Below are 16276 nucleotides of genomic sequence, written 5' to 3'. Positions count from 1 at the left end.
CAAATAAAATAACCCCTTGAGTCTGGCCTCTAAGGGCAGTAATTAGCATTCTTAATACCCACATACACTAGAAGTGACTAATACCCTTTGTTCCTTCTACAATTCAAAATTGAGCAAAGGGTTTTCATATGTATTAACAATACGACAGTAATGTCAGAAAAGCCACAGAAAAATATAACCTTGCTCTCAATTATGTACAGAGAATTTTAAAAGAACCTTCCTATCCTGTCCTATCCAAAAAAGTCATCAGACCCCCCAAACTCACCAAAGTCCCTGGTATATCCAAACTACAGAAAGGGTGGGTGGGGGCTTTGAGGCCTCAGGTGCCCTCACACAGACACACCTCCACCTGAGGTGGCCCAGCAATACCTGCCCTCCTGCCCAGGGTGTCCTGATGCCTCTCAGCAGGGCTCTACCACAAAGTCACTTGCTTATGGATTTATTTTTCCATTTTATCTCTCTCCAAAGACGGTTAACACCATCAGGATAGATATGAACAAGAAGTATAATCTCACAAGGGACAGACAGAGATAAATATCCATCACCAGCTGAGTTCCAAGGGCCAAGGACCAGAGGACAGAGGAGTTGGTTCATCTGGAGGGTTGGGGGAAGAAGACAGCCAGAGTTTGGAAAGCTAACCAAAGGTGACCTGTGAGCTGGAACACAAAGATGGAGCAATGGCACAACAGGTGGAGAGGCGGAAAGATGCCTTCCAGGTGAGGGCATGAGGGAGCCAGGGCACAGGAACAGGTCAGTGCACAACGGGGCCAGGCCTGGGATCTGTTGGGGACCCCACGGCACTCTTCTCCCCCGGGAGGGAGAAGGGGGAAGCAAGGAGAAGAACCAAGGGGGTCAGACTGTAAAGGACCTCCTAGGTGATGTACTGAGCATGTGCTTTGTCCTGGAGGCAAGGCAGGGGTGGCACAGGGTCAAGGTCATTTCTGGGACACTGAACATGGGAATCACTGGGAGCAAAGCCCTACAAAGGGAAATGGCAAGAAGGCAAGGTGGACAGCAGGTTACTGCAAACATCCAGAGGACAGCTGGTGAATGCCAAGAGCCAGCAGGGCAGTAGGAAAGGAGGGCAGCAGAGAGCCAAGGAGGCACCACCATGATTAAGCATACAGGCAAGTAATAAGCAAGGGCAGGATCAAAGCCAGGCGAGGGGATACTGCGGGGAATGAAGTGCAGGGGCTCATCTGCCAGAAGGTCAGGACCTGAGAGAAGGCGGTGCACATGCCTCCTGATATCCACCAACCACACATTGCTGGGGGAGGAGGGGTGCAGAACCAGCATAGGAAGAGGCAGGACCCACCATTTAAGGAACATTCGGAGGGAGTCCTTCCGGAGACAAGGCTGTTCTTCAAAGATCTTTTCCTTGAGAACCAGTCCTTTGCTGTACCGGCAGTCCTTCTCCAAAGCTTTGCAGATGAAGTAGAGACATGCTGGCAGGGAAAGAAACAATACGACCTCTGAGCTTGCACCCCAAACCTCTGGCCTTCCCAGTTAACACCAAGAAAATGTCCCTACTCTGGAATGGAAGTAATGATGGTAAACAATAAGGAGATACCACCTTACCTAATTCAATCAGGAAAGATACTGAAAATACTATCACCCACAGTAGATGAGGCAAACCCAAATGCTGCTATGTGAGGACGGACTGTATGATCTTTCTGGAGAACCGGAGGCGTTACACACAAACCCTCGGCCCAACAGTCCACCTCTGGTAACTACTGCAAACACCTAAAGGCCCACAGTGATTGGCTATTGGCTAACCGGAAGACAGCCTTCAAAAAAACCAGGAAACCACCCTGCCTCACCAGGGGAGCCTAGTTAAGGAAGGCTTCCCCAATCCACACACTGGGTTGCGGAGCGACCGCCACACAGATGGTCGAGGGTGTGCTCACTGACCAGAGGGAAGGCCACAGGACAGCATGGGGAGAAGTCAGGAAACCAAACAGCCACACGGTGTGACTCCATTTGTATACATAATACCAGCTTCTGTTCCTTCTGCTTATCTGTATTTTCCAATTTTCCTCCTTCTCTTTTTCTTTTCTTTAAACTCTTCTTACCAAAAACAGCTACTGCTTGTAATTAAATACATGTACACCATTCATGTCAATGAGCCTCCTCAAATCAATGATCTAGAAAGTCTGTGCCTTCTCCAGCTCCTCCAGGACTAGAGACAATAACAGGCAAAGCAACATAGAGAAAAAATGGGAGGGCGAGAAATCACAAAGCAGAGCTACGATGTGAACTAGGAAAGCCTTTAGCATTTGTAAGTGGGATTAGCCCAACAGACAGGGCTGCCATGAGTCCCCAGCAGACTCGGTGCCCGCAGGCCTCACCTGTGAACACACAGGGAAATGGTACAGTGCAGCCAAGTGCCAGCTCTGCTTTTGCTGGGCACTTGGACCACTACCGTGCTCTGCTCAGCTTCGGGATCTGAGTGTGGATGGATTGCAAGACACTCCTATCAAGAATAACCAGACAAAGAAGGAGCCAGGACTAAGGAGGAAAGAAAGAGCAGAAGTAGAGATGTGGGCATGGGAGCTTTGAGAGACAGAAGAAAGTGGTGTCCTCCTTGAGTTCCATAGGAGGAGAAAACAGAGCCTGGTCACAAAGTTCCACAGGTACCACACTGCCCCCCTGCAAGGCACACGAAGGCTGTGCAATCTGTGAGCAGGAAGGGCCCGGGTAGTCCCAGCACAGCACAGCAAGCAGCTGACTGAAGAGCTGCTAGATAGCCCGCAGGCTCCTGCCCCACACAAACAAGAACATGGTCTCTCTGGGACCACAGACACCACAGACACCCAGAGAGAAAACCAAGGAGGCCCTGAGCATTTGACGATGCTGGCTCTCAGCAGGCATTCTGGCTGCAGTAAAGCTCACCGCTCTAGCTGCACTACACCACTGTTCCCACAGAGGGAAGGCCTAGGAAGTCCCAAGGGAACAAGAGGTGGTCAGCAGGCATCAACCCCAAGCACCCTGCCTCCTCATCTCAAGTGGATTAAGTGCCGCTGGGAGTTGATACCACATGCTGCTTTTACTTTGGGGTTTCAATGAGCATCAGGTCAATCAGGGCAGGGCTCTCCCAGACAGCACAGCCATTCAGTCCCCCAGGCCTGTTTTCCCCAAGGACAACTTCTCTCACCATGAGAGAGGAGTGCAAAGAACTAAACCAGGTGGCTGGGGAAAAGGAAGGCAGAACACAAGCCTGTCCACCTCAAGGTGGCACCCAAGCTGCGGGAAAAGCTTCCAAGAGGAGCTTAAACACCCTTGGAAGAAGAAGCTGTGAGGGTCCAAAGGTGCCCCACAAGGACTCACATTCTGCTAGTGGGGGGTGAAAACTGCAGCAACCGACAAAACAAGTGCTCTGTCCACCAGCGGACGCACACAAGAACATTCACAGCAGTGAATGCAAAACCTCAACTCTGGAAACGACCCAGTGTACAAGCACAGAATGGTCAAATTGTGTACACACATAACAGATGACAGGGCAATAAAAAGGCCCTAGCGACTGCCTGGGTGCACTCATGGACAGGAAGACCACAGTCACAGGAGCCAGGCTGTGAAGGGTACATACCGCCATCTGATGCCACATAGAGAAGGCTTGACAACAAGCAGAGCTCATCTCTGGTGAGTGACAAAAGGGAGAAATCAAGATCACCTCCGGGGTGGTAATGACTGGAATGGGACCCAAAGCAGCATGCCTTCTGGGGCTCTTGAAACAATCTGCATCTTGATTTGTTTTATGTATACACACTATGCAGTGTGTGTGTGTTCTACTTCAATTAAAGAGCTTTAAAAAGTGGTTGTGAAGAACCAGAGGTGGACAATCGTGAGCAGGGCCTAGTGCTTCTCAAAATAATCCATGCTATTTGTCTTTAAAAAAGGGAAGGGAGGGGCGCCTGGGTGGCGCAGTCGGTTAAGCGTCCGACTTCAGCCAGGTCACGATCTCGCGGTCCGTGAGTTTGAGCCCCGCGTCGGGCTCTGGGCTGATGGCTCAGAGCCTGGAGCCTGTTTCCGATTCTGTGTCTCCCTCTCTCTCTGCCCCTCCCCCGTTCATGCTCTCTCTCTGTCCCAAAAAAAAAAAAAAAAAAGGGAAGGGAAAGGGGTGCCTGGGTGGCTCAGTCAGTTAAGCATCTGACTTCGGCTCAGATCATGATCTCACAGTTTGTGGGTTCAAGCCCCGCATCGGGCTCTGTGCTGACAGCCCAGAGCCTGGAGCCTGCTTCAGATTCTGTGTCTCCCTCTCACTCTGCCCCTTCCTGGCTTGCACTCTGTTTGTCTCTCTCAAAAATAAATAAACACTTAAAAAAGGGGGCAGGGGAGGAGCCTCTGCCAGTCAGTCTTCCAGGCTTAGAATGATGGCAAGTGCTCATCAGCATGTTTCTCCTAAAAAGAATAGCAGCTCAGCCACATACAGAGCACCTTCACACACCAGACCAGCCTGCAGCAAACACAGTCAGCTCACAGAGCCCTGGGCTCCCACTGCACTCAGCCCTGCTCTGAGCACTCCTGGAGAGCCTCTTTCCGCTCTGGCCTCAGAGGACACCCAGAGGATGCTAACTCCCAGAACACCTAATCAGTGCCTGCCTCAGGACCAGCCCATGCAAGGGACAGAGGTGTTCTCTGCAGAGCAGATGTCAAGGCTGGAGCAAAGGAGCTTACGCAATTAGAGGGCAGACTGGGGCTCCATCTGGCAGAGACCTTCCCAGTAGCCCTGCTGCTCTGCAAAGGAAGAGACTGCCTCCAGGGACAGTGAGGTCCCAGCACCAGAAGGAGTCAAGCGGCAGCTGCTAGGCTCTCTGTCAGCAAGTTATAGAAAGAGGTTCTGGCACAGGATGGGACAATGCAAGGATGAAATGAGATAACCAAAGGAAAAACCACTCAGAGAACATGCCACCTATTACTACAATGCTCTTGATAAATCTCATTTGAGTAAGAAAGACACACGCAATAAAGCAGGAATGCAAAGTCATCTCCCTTTCCTGATAGTTAGGCAGAAAGCCCTTCAGTGTTAACCTGGCCTCCAACTTACCCAAGCTGTCCTCCCTCCTCTGTCCCAAAACCACAAGCACATGGCAGAAAGCTATCAAAGCCTGACTCACTTGTGTAATCACTGAGGGTGTACAGGACAGTGATGAGGTTGTCCAAGCAGGGCCAGTGGTCAGGATTGCACCGGAGCCCTTCCTCAAAAGCGTGGCGAGCCAGGGGGACCCGGATGAGCCTCAGGGCCACGTGTCCAATTTTATACCAGAGGTTGACATCCGTGGAGTCCAGCATGACTGCCTAGAAGGAGCACAAACAGAGTGTATTCACAGTCAGTCAGCTCTCTTGCTGAACAGGCACCCAGTGGTGATGGGAGGGACATAGCACTGGCCCAGCCACTCAATCTACCCAGAAAAAATGGCAAATACAAGGTACATGAATCAAATGATCAAATTCAGAACATTTTCTTGACATACTTTGTCTCTCTGAACATCTGTATTCCTTACATAACTGATAGATAAAAGAAGCGAAAGTACCATTAAAATAGGTGATCTGTGGGGTATTTCTATTAGATTTAAAATTTTAATTTAATTTAAAAAAAATTTTTTTAACGTTTATTTATTTTTGAGACAGAGAGAGACAGAGCATGGACAGGGGAGGGGCAGAGAGAGAGGGAGACACAGAATCCGAAGCAGGCTCCAGGCTCTGAGCCATCAGCCCAGAGCCCGACACGGGGCTCGAACTCACGGACCGTGAGATCGTGACCTGAGCTGAAGTTGGACGCTTAACCGACTGAGCCACCCAGGCGCCCCATAAAATTTTTAATTTAATTTTAAATTGTGGGATCCTAGAAAGATTATAGGCTAGAGACAGACCTCAGTTCACATCCCTGGTTCTACACTGACTAGCAGAGTGATCCCGAGCCTCAGTCCCCTCATCACTAAAATGAAGATGAAGACACCTTCCTGCAAGATGGTGCAGAGTTAGCACATGCATGGAGAGCAGTTCGTATGGTGTAGAGCACATCAGGGGTACCCACCGAGACGGTGACGGTAACGCAGAAATCATGGCTATACGGCAATGAGCAGGAGCAGGGTACCAGGGGGCAGGCTGTGCTCTCATAACTTGTGTATGTACCAATTCATTTAATTTTCATAAACACCCTCCTTCTTACTATGCCCACCATCCTGGTATGGACCTGGAGGCCCAGAGAGGGTACGCACACACACCTGAGTGGCAGAGGACGAATGCACATGCGGGCCCCTGCTCTCTGTGAACTCCCTGTTACCACCCGCTGATGAAGGTCTCAGGCACCACAGCTCAGCAATGCGCCACTACAAGTTTTCCTCTTTAGCCAATAAGACCACAACCTCACCCCCTCCACCGAGAGCTTTCAAAAACCCTGAGGGAGCTGAGCGCTGCCAAAACCACACCTCCAAGTAGAATTCCATGGCTGTCTCCAGGTCTTCTCGCTGGGCTGCCAGCTGGGCCAGGTTCTTATATGTGGAATATTTCAGCATCAGCCCAGGGTGCTTCAACCCTTCTTTCTCATCACCAGACGAAACTGCCTATAAACAAAAACAGAGACACCTAGAAGGGACACCTAGGCCTTGAAGCCTTGGCAGGCAGTCAGCAGGATACCTGACTTCCGGGCTGGTCTCTGCCGCAGGCCCTTGGCCCAGTCCGGTGGCACCGTCCATTGGAAAATGAAAGCACTACGCTAGATGTTCTTGGGGGACCCCTCCAGCTCCAAGCAGACAGAGAAGAAAAGTCAGACCACCACAAGGCAGTTTGCAGATAGTCTGGGAACGAAAAGAGACAGGGGAAACCCTCCCTATCGCTACAGCCATGCCTGAAAGGTCAAGCCTGGAGCCCACAGCTCCCCCACATCACCAAGCCTGCAGAGGGGGAACAGGGCATGAGGAAGCCACCTAGGGGCAGCAGCAGGATCTGGAGGTGCCTAGGCAGCCAACTTACACATCTCTACACATTCCGCAGCAGGAAGACTATTGGATTAGGAGTCAGGAAGCTAAGCTCCCACCTCTGTAATCATCACATGACTGTGGATAAGTTACCTTAACTAAAAAGTTAGTGCCCCAAGGGCCTCTGATTTATAACAGTAAATCCTACCCTAAGTATCAAAAGTGCAAACGAGACAGGAGAACATAAAGATTGTAAACGTGCTTTATATAGAAAGTTACTTCACTACAGCTTTTATGAAAACTCTTTGAAAATGCTACAACTTCTAAGACATCCCTGATGAGACAAACTACTGCTCTAACCATGGGACAAGGAGTAAAACATTTTCTAACAGAAAAACTCGGTGGCGCAAAGAAATTCTTTCCAGGGGCAGGTCCAAATCCCAGCCTTGTCCTGGGACAGGTCACCCCCACACATCATTCTTCATGGTCAGGACAGATAAGATCTGAGGACATGCACACTTTAGGACACACCCCTTGACTAATCCCAAGAAATCTACCCTAGTGTCTTAAGGAATTGCAACAAGAAGACTGAAAGGCTCAAATCAGGCTTCATTCACGATCTCTCCTGTCGTCTGGCTTATGCTGCAGAAAGATTCCCAACGACAGGGTGACCAAGGCTGGACACCAGGTACCTTTGCCCTCCAGGTACAGAACTGTTCAAAAGCCCTTTTACAGAAGCTGTGTGAGTCCACCCTGGAGACTAGATAGTAAGTGGTACATCCAGACACAACAGAAGCTCTTGTCACTAACCTCTACTTAACCAGCTGGACTCAGCACCATTCTCCATCCTCCGTGACATGCAGGCTGATGCCACAGGAGACAAAGAGCTCGCCCCAACAAGCCTCCACCAGCATGTATACCAACTAAGCTGTCCGCTTCTTAGGATTCAGCTGTGTTCCATGACCTGTTTATGCCAAGTGTTTGTGCTACTATAACTACATAATTTAGTTTTTAGGTACACCAATGCCTGATGAATGTGAAAACAAACTTTTCTGTATATTTTCTGTACTTTTTGATTATTTATGGTGACCACCTTTTACTTTTATAAGCCAGGGAGGAGAGTGCTACAGCAGTCATTTAAGACTGAAATTGATATACAGAGAGATGGACACAGCTATGGCTACAAGGCCGACATCCGGCCAGCACCCTCCCAACTCGGTGCTGTGCTCACCTGCTCACACCTCTGAGGCCCACTCTTCTGTGGTCTGAGGGAAGATCCACTCCTGAAACATATCCAGTCCCTGGCCCATGGGTGAAGTTCGGTAAAGTAGAATAAAGTCATTTTCATCTCTGGGCCCTCACTCACTTTCTACTAAAGGGGGAGGTATGGATCGCAATTCCCATGGCCCTAATTCTAAGACGCTATAACCAGCACTAAAGAATCCTGACAAGCTATCCAATTAGGAACATGAACAGATACCTTGAGTAAGAGAAGGGATAGACTCCTCATACTGACAATTAGAACTCAGTTAGCATTTTGCCTCATTAGTGGTAGAAACTATCCAGGGGTAGGGACTTGAGACACAAGTGTTTGTCTTCCTAGAGGTATAGGAGACTGCTCAACTGAAGGACTGTGTTCTAGAAAATGTCCATGGATAGCGTCTGTCTGCTTCCTTATTGCATGTCTCTGTGTTTGGTGTTTGGCTACTTGAAAACAAAACCTTTCCTCCTAATGAAATATAATTCTTCTTAAATCAATTTTAAGTTAAGACTCATTTTCAAACCTCCAGGCAACATCTCCATGACCCAGTCAACTCAGGTTTAACTCACTCATCACTAGCATGGCGCCAAGGCTGGATCCAGGTCCTGCCCTGCCTGTCCCTCTCTGCCCATACCATGTGTCCTCAGCGTGCCTCTGTGTTGTTTTTCCAGCCCTTTCTCCAACTGTTTTTCAAATGCCCACAGAGCACCTACACAGGCTTTCTGAGCTCATGGGCTATCACCCAAACGGCATTTGCCAAAATGTGTTGCCAACAGGATCATTAAGTATCAGGAAACCATAGGTTCCAATCCTGGCTCTAATGCTTCACTAGTTGGATGGCTTTGAGCTATCAACACTTCACTAAGCCTCCATTTCCACAACTGTAAAACGGGGACAACAGCCCCCACCAACTTGGCAGAGAAGTTGTAAAGAAAATGTAATAAAATAGCCGACAAAGAGTTCTTACTATGCACCAAAAACCACTCTAGATGCTTCACTGAATTCACTCAACCTTCAGGGAATTCACAGCAATCCAACGAGGCTGACACTCTACAGGTGGGAAAGCTGAGGGGCAAAGAGGGGAGGTAACATGTCCAAGGTTGCCCAGCCAAGAAGTGGGAGGGCAGAGGGCAAGCCCGCCACCTGGTCTATGGTGCCTCACCTCTCGCAGCAGGCGCGCCTCCAGGAGTTCATGGTAGGCCTTGGCTGACTCCTCAAACCGGTCATGTTTCTGGAGGTCCAGGGCCTTGTGATACAAGGCAAAAGCCTCTGCTTCCTGGGAACCAAGATAAGAGATATTCTCACACAGTATAAAGGTTTGTCATTTTTTAAGCCAAAAGTGTGTGTAAGGGAGACTGCAGTCAAGGCCATGTTAACTGACAGCTATAACCTCTGTAGTGGAAACAATTCTAATACTCCAACCTCCCAGGAGCTCATTACTATGAGAAGAACCCCGCAGGAGTCCCCCAAGGAGACAGGAGCAACACAGGCTCAACTGAGCCTAAGCAATAGCAAAAAACACTGGCCCAGGGACACAGGGTCACAGCAACAGCAAGGTTATAAACTCACCTGGACCTTTCTGGGTGAAGCTGGGAGAGTGGCCTCACCAGCCATAATAACCCAGTGATTCCTAGAGAATATGGATGGTTTCCATTGTTTTCTCCCTGCCACTCTGCCCTAGCCTCATCATTGCCCAGGGAGGGCGACAACCTCCTCCAGGACAGAGGGGGCAGGGGCAGGCTGGGCCCCACTGACATCCCTTGAGGACCAGGGATAGAGGACTAGCAGACTTTTGAAAGGGCTCCAGACTGCCTTGGTTTCTCCTGTGAAAGAGGAGGCACATGTTTATTCCAGGGAAACCCAAGGCAGGAAGAAGAAGCGAACCACTGCTATACTAAGGCAGGACACCGGTGGAGAGATGGATGGATGGATAGATGAATGGATGGATGGATGGATGGGAGGATGGGAGGATGGGAGGATGGGAGGATGGGAGGATGGGAGGATGGGAGGAAGGGAGGAAGGGAGGATGGGAGGATGGGAGGAAGGGAGGAAGGAAGGAAGGAAGGAAAAAGGCAGGCTGAAATGGAAGGAATGCCAGGCCTCGTAGTAGAGAGGAAAGACCAAGAATCCAGAGAGCTGAAGTTGAACCTGGCCCCCGACCAACCCCATCAAGGCAGCTCCCATCAAGGGCCTCCTCACATTGGAAAGTGAGGACAGTATACCAGGAAACCTCAAAGCACCATCTACCATTAATATGCTACCATCCCTTGGGTGCAATCCCTGAAGCGTGCACAAAGAATGGGTTGCATGGAAAGCTAGCCCCAGCTGGGGAAGCGGGTCCAGGAGCTGGACTGGTCCAAACACTGCTCATAGAATACAGAATTTCTCTTCAGTGTGACCATCTCTAAGTGAAGCAGGTTTAACATGAGATGGAGAACTAACTAGCTATCTTTCAAAATGGGATTTTCCTGTGAAATCCCATTAAGTCACTTGAATGTATTTAAAATGAGGTACCACCTACAGAAATGGAAAGCAAGGTCTACCAAGGAAGACCATGGATTACATACCTGGGCCTCCTTGGTCTGCGTTTTGTGGCTTTTAAAGCTTCCTTCATGATCATCCTCAACTGTAGAGCTGGCATTTAAGGCTGCAATTCGAATCTAAAAACAGGGATTTGAGGGAGGAAAAAAGTTGCTTTTGAGATGTCACTTGTCTCTTTAACAACCTACAATGAATACAACTCTGCTCTGGCACATAATCTTTTCTACCTCGAACAGCTATGGCCATCTCAGAATCTGAGTAATGAACAACAAATGATCATTGAGAAAAAAAAATAAGGACCAGAACATGTCTGGGGGACCATAACAATCTATCTGGGGAGCATATCCTGGGTACTGTTCACTGCATAAGGAACAGACTGGGGACACCCTAGCAATGGCCAGACACAATGGAAGACTCCAACAAAGCATGCTAACTTTGTACCTTTCTTGCAACTGTGATGAGGCCCTGCAAGCCACTCCAACAGAAGGTCAAATATCCTTACCCTCAAATGAGCCAAAAGCTCTCCCAGGAGGAAGGCTGCCCCATATTGAGTGTCACCTAGGAAAATGTCCCACATTCCCAGGAGCAAAGTGACAAAATAACACTGATGCCAGGAAAATAGGCAAGCACCAATCCTTACCATACTCAGAGAGCTTCACTGCTGCCACCAAGCACCACTTCCCATCACTGGCAGGGGTTGTGCCAGTCCACAATCTCCTAGACAGGAAACAAGAGAGACTGAGAGAGGGCCCAGGAAGCACCAGCAACATCATAGTTCCGGGGGCCCACCACGAAGCAGTTCCCAAGTCCAGGGGCCTGACCAGCTCTAAGCACACAGGCTGGTGAGCGACTGCCTTGGGACAGCTGTAATGTCACCCAGGTCCCCAGGCCAGAGCTTCTCTCTAGCCAGATAAGACACCAGGCACAGGGGACACAGAAGAGTGAGACCAACTCCTGCCCCCAGGTCTCACTGCTCAGCAGAGACAACAGACCTATAAACAGTTATTTTTTTCAACAGTTGAATGAAACGAAGAGAAACCCAGGCAACGTCTAACAGTGGAAAACAATTCACTTGAAGTGATCAAGGATAGTGATCAGGAATGGACAGCACTGCAGTGAAGGGTGGTGAAACAAAGAGGCGGGGGCGGGGGGGGGGGGGGGGGGCGGTGGAATGGGGACATGTGCGGGTGCCAGTACAGCCCAGAGTGCAATCTTAGAGCAGAGATGGTGTGGATGATGAAAGGATACCATGCGGGGGGAACTAGGAGCTTTATCCTGTTGGCAACGGGAGCCACTGAGAGTTTCTGGGAAAACTAAATTTTAAAAATATAAATGAAAAAATATCAGAGCCAGTCTGAAGACCAGTTTTAGTAGACCAGTTTGAAGTCTGCAAAAAATGACAGGATTAGTGAGGATGTGAGAAATTAGAAGCTTATACATTACTGATAGGAAGGTAAAGTGGGCAGCCACTGTGGAAACCGGTCTGGTAGTTACTCAAAATGTTAAACATGGAGTTACCATATGACCCAGAAATTTCATTCCTAAGTATCTACCCGAGAGAAATGAAACACATGTCCACACCAAAACTTGCTCACAAATGTTCATAGCAGCATTATTCATAACAGCTTCAAGGTGGCAACCGCCCAAATGTCCGTCAACTGATGAGTGGATAAATAAAATGGATGGATATATAAAATGTCTTATGTTGATTATTCTTCAATCATAAAATAGACTAAAGTACTGATAGCTGCTACAACAGGAATCAACCTTGATGCTAAATGAAAGAAGCCAGTCACAAAAGGCCACATGTTGTCTGATTCCATTTACATGCAATGTCTAGAACAGGCAAATCTACAGAAACAGAAAGTGGATAATGGGCAGCAGGAGAGGGGCAAATGGGGAGTAACTACTAATAGGTACAGGATTTCTTTCTGGGGGATGAAAGTGTTCTAAAATTGGTCATGGTGACAGTTACACAACTCTGTGAACACACTGAAAACTACTGACTTACATACCTCACATAGGTGAACTACACGGTATGTGAATTACATGTTGTAATTAAACAAAGAGATGACAGGAACTTGGATGGGGCAGTGGTAGTGGACAGAAGGGACGCACTCCAGGAGGCAGGCTCACAGGACTCAGCACCGGGGAGCCTGGAGGGAACAGAAGGTTTCTGGATAACACCAAGGGTTCTGGCCTGAGGGGCTGGGACAGAGGGCATCCCCAAACAAGCCAGATAGGGCCAAAAGAGGAATCAGAGAAAGTCCCATCTGAGATGCTGGCAGAAAGAAGGCCCTGGAAGGATCCAGCAGTGGGAGCGAGCCCAGGCATACAGACTGAATGCACGTTCCACCCCTATAGCTTAAAAGGACTGCTACTGTTGCCAACGGCACCACAGCAATGATTTGTAGTAGGGCTTCCACACTGGGTTCTGAGTTCTCCAAGGATTCTTACAAGAAAGGAAGTACAGTCTTTTCACCTACAAGGAAGATTCAAACATCCCCTAGGCTAACAGCTATTTTATCTCCTGGGTTCTATATTTAGGAAAAAAGAATGTTTCTACTAAGTCTGGAAATTGCTGCTTCACCATAAGCTATGCCATGTTAGACACTGTGACCACCACACAATACAGAAAAAAAAAAAAAGAGAGAGAGAGAGAGAGACAGTAAAGTAGAAATTATATGATTAAAACTCTGCATCTAAACTATTATTTAAGGGACACCTGGTGGCTTAGTCGGTTAAGTGACTGACTCTTGATTTCAACTCAAGTCATGATCTCACAGTTTGTGAAATGGAACCCTGTAAGATTCTCTCTCCCCGTCTCTGCTCCTCCACTGCTTGTGCGCTCTCTCTCTCTCTCTCTCTTTCTCTCTCTCTCTCAAAATAAATAAAATCAACAACAACAAAACATACACACATAGAAAACAACACGCTTTGGCAAGAACGTAGAGATATTAGAACCCTCGTGCACTGCTGTGGAAAACAGTATGGCAGTTCCTCAAAAATTTAAACCTAAGGTGACCTTATGCCTCAGCATTTCCACGTCTGGGTCTATACCCAAAAGAACTGAAAGCAAGGGTAAACAATTATAAATTGGGGTAAAGAGTGCATGGAGGGTGGTGCTGACACCTAACCATAGGCCCCCAACCAGCTCCCCACAGGGCAGGTGCTAGCTCCAGGTCACAGCAAGTCTTCCCAGACGCCACCTGAATCCCCATGCAGAAAAAAACGAGAGGAGGACCCAGAGATGGCTGAGGGATCAGGTCTCTGTGTAGCAGCAGTGGGACCCATGTCCATAGGTGGGAGAACATCAGCCCAGGGCCGACCTACTCCTGAAAGAGGAGAGCTTGCCTGTTCTTGCTCAGCAGCACCTAGCAGGAAGGTACCTAACAACTACCGGAATCGTGCCAGATGGGCCGGTACCTTCCCCTGGGGCTTTTGTGTCCCCCAGGACCAGGACGAACTCAGGTTCCATTTCAGAGCTGACAGGAGACACCTCCTCAGGACAGAATGAATGAAAGATAACCAGCCAAGCTGGAGGGAAAACCATGTGCTCCAAGTCAAGAGAGAGGTTTCTGGTCCCACCTGTGCGTAAGTCCCTGCCCACCCCTCTGCCCACCTGCCTCCATAAAGAAAGCCCCTAGACTCCCCTAGTGCTCCCTGGGTACTACAGTCAGGGCCAGGAAAACCCTTGAGGAGCCCATGGTGCCAAAGAGAAAATAGAAACTTCAAGCTTCCTAATTGTTTTGAAATTGCTAAAATCCATGCTAAAACTCAAGCCAATTGTCCCCGCTGGAAAGGGTTCCTGGGCTAACTTTAACATAATCTAAAAATACAGTACCTTCCACTCCTCTACCTCTATAGTCTATCCCAGACACTTACAAGGCACATTTGCATTATCTCACTTAAACTTAAAACAGCCTCTGGAAAGATTACTGGGCTTAGGGTCCTATTTTTCTTCTAGCACTGTGACTTCAGGCAGGTCAGCCAGTCCCTTATGCCTCAGTTTCCTATTCTGCAAAATGGGTATGATAATGCATATCTCATAAGGCTGGCAGTCAGGAGGGCTGGACACAGATACACACTGGAATTGAAGCATACTTGTAAGTGTTCATACAACATTTCAAGAGGAACCTAAAAAAATGATCCTCACAAAGACTCATGCACATTAGTCCCAGGAGACCAGCATCCCCTCTGCCATAGCCCCTCAATTCCATCCGATCATTACCACTCTTCCTCAGCCCCCTCAATTCCCAGTAGCAAAATAAAGAATGAGTCAGAATACTGTACTCTAATACACATTGAGAGAACTGTGGAGACTCTGTAACACAGACTGTTTTACTTTACTTCTGCCAAAATAGTACATAGTAATTATTACCTTAAAACTGGCCTTGGGGGCGCCTGGGTGGCGCAGTCGGTTGGGCGTCCGACTTCAGCCAGGTCACGATCTCGCGGTCCGTGAGTTCGAGCCCCGCGTCGGGCTCTGGGCTGGTGGCTCGGAGCCTGGAGCCTGTTTCCAATTCTGTGTCTCCCTCTCTTCTGCCCCTCCCCCGTTCATGCTCTGTCTCTCTCTGTCCCAAAAATAAATAAACGTTGAAAAAAAAAATTTTTTTTTTAAATAAAAAAAAAAAAACTGGCCTTGGATTTTTAAATATCAGTACATATAAGAATTTTTTACCTAAAACATAAAAATAAAGCTTTTCAAAACTGAAAATCTTATACTGATTTAATACAGCAAGAGTACGTTCTAAATTTCCTCTACACAGTCTCACCTCTGCACTGGAATTACCCAGTCTCTGGGTCTCTCCCACCTACCAGCCTATAAGCACCTGAATAGTCCTGTCTTTATCTTTTGTACCAACAGAGTACTCCATTAAGGAATGAGCAAGCAAATGAGTGGTATCTAGGCAGCTTGTCTGTTTTAGTAGAAGACATTTAATTTCTCAGTCAAATCTTTCTCAAAGACCAGCATCTGTCACTCACAGGATGCCCCCTTGTAGGGCAAGCCAAGTTGAGAAGCCGCATAAAGGAACAGCTCACTGATGGCTTCGGTAACACTGTGAACTGTAACATTCCTGAGTAAAGAGAAGTATTCCCATCTCAACCCAATGGGACTTCATCAAGGAGCTTCCCCTTTGATGTGGCCCCTACTGTACATGATCATCACACACTGTGTTCTCCATTTATGATTAAAAAAAAAAAAACTTTTAGAAAATGAGGAATGAAAGGAAACTTCCTCAATCTGACAAAAAGCATTTACCAAAAAAGCTACAGCTAACATTATACTTAACCATAAGACTGAATGCTTTGCCCCCTAAGATAAGGAACAAGGCAAGGACATCCACTCTTATCACTCCTATTCAACAGTATACTAGAAATGCTAGCCACTATAATAAGGCAAGAAAAAGAAATAAAAACAAAAAGATAATTAAAAAGGAAGAAATGAAACTGTCCATATTCACAAATGATGTAATTGTCTACATAGAATATCCAAAAATATCTATAAAATAAAACACTAAGTTTTTTTTTTTAACGTTTATTTATTTTTGAGACA

General features: G+C 47.9%; 1 protein-coding gene across 7 annotated transcripts in view; it reads right to left on the bottom strand.

Moving 5' to 3' along the window:
* Positions 1 to 16276, bottom strand: part of CABIN1 (calcineurin binding protein 1) — a 153591-nt gene that overhangs the window by 128390 nt on the left and 8925 nt on the right. For 3 of the 7 annotated variants that reach the window (XM_043557875.1, XM_043557876.1, XM_043557878.1), the window contains 7 exons: positions 12735 to 12875; positions 11360 to 11436; positions 10746 to 10838; positions 9341 to 9454; positions 6429 to 6563; positions 5115 to 5295; positions 1316 to 1445 (listed from right to left, as the gene is read on the bottom strand). In XM_043557875.1, coding sequence (XP_043413810.1) covers positions 1316 to 1445; positions 5115 to 5295; positions 6429 to 6563; positions 9341 to 9454; positions 10746 to 10838; positions 11360 to 11362 — 656 coding nt within the window. In that variant the 5' untranslated portion in view covers positions 11363 to 11436; positions 12735 to 12875. Of the gene's footprint in view, positions 1 to 1315; positions 1446 to 5114; positions 5296 to 6428; positions 6564 to 9340; positions 9455 to 10745; positions 10839 to 11359; positions 11437 to 12734; positions 13127 to 16276 lie in introns of those variants that run through there. The other 4 variants (XM_043557874.1, XM_043557879.1, XM_043557877.1 and 1 more) reach the window with 3 other exon arrangements.

The sequence above is a fragment of the Prionailurus bengalensis genome, chromosome D3 (genome assembly GCF_016509475.1).
Source record: "Prionailurus bengalensis isolate Pbe53 chromosome D3, Fcat_Pben_1.1_paternal_pri, whole genome shotgun sequence".
Lineage (NCBI taxonomy): Eukaryota > Metazoa > Chordata > Mammalia > Carnivora > Felidae > Prionailurus > Prionailurus bengalensis.
The sequence above is the reverse complement of the archived record's forward strand: the minus strand, read 5'-3'. Positions and strand labels throughout refer to the sequence as shown.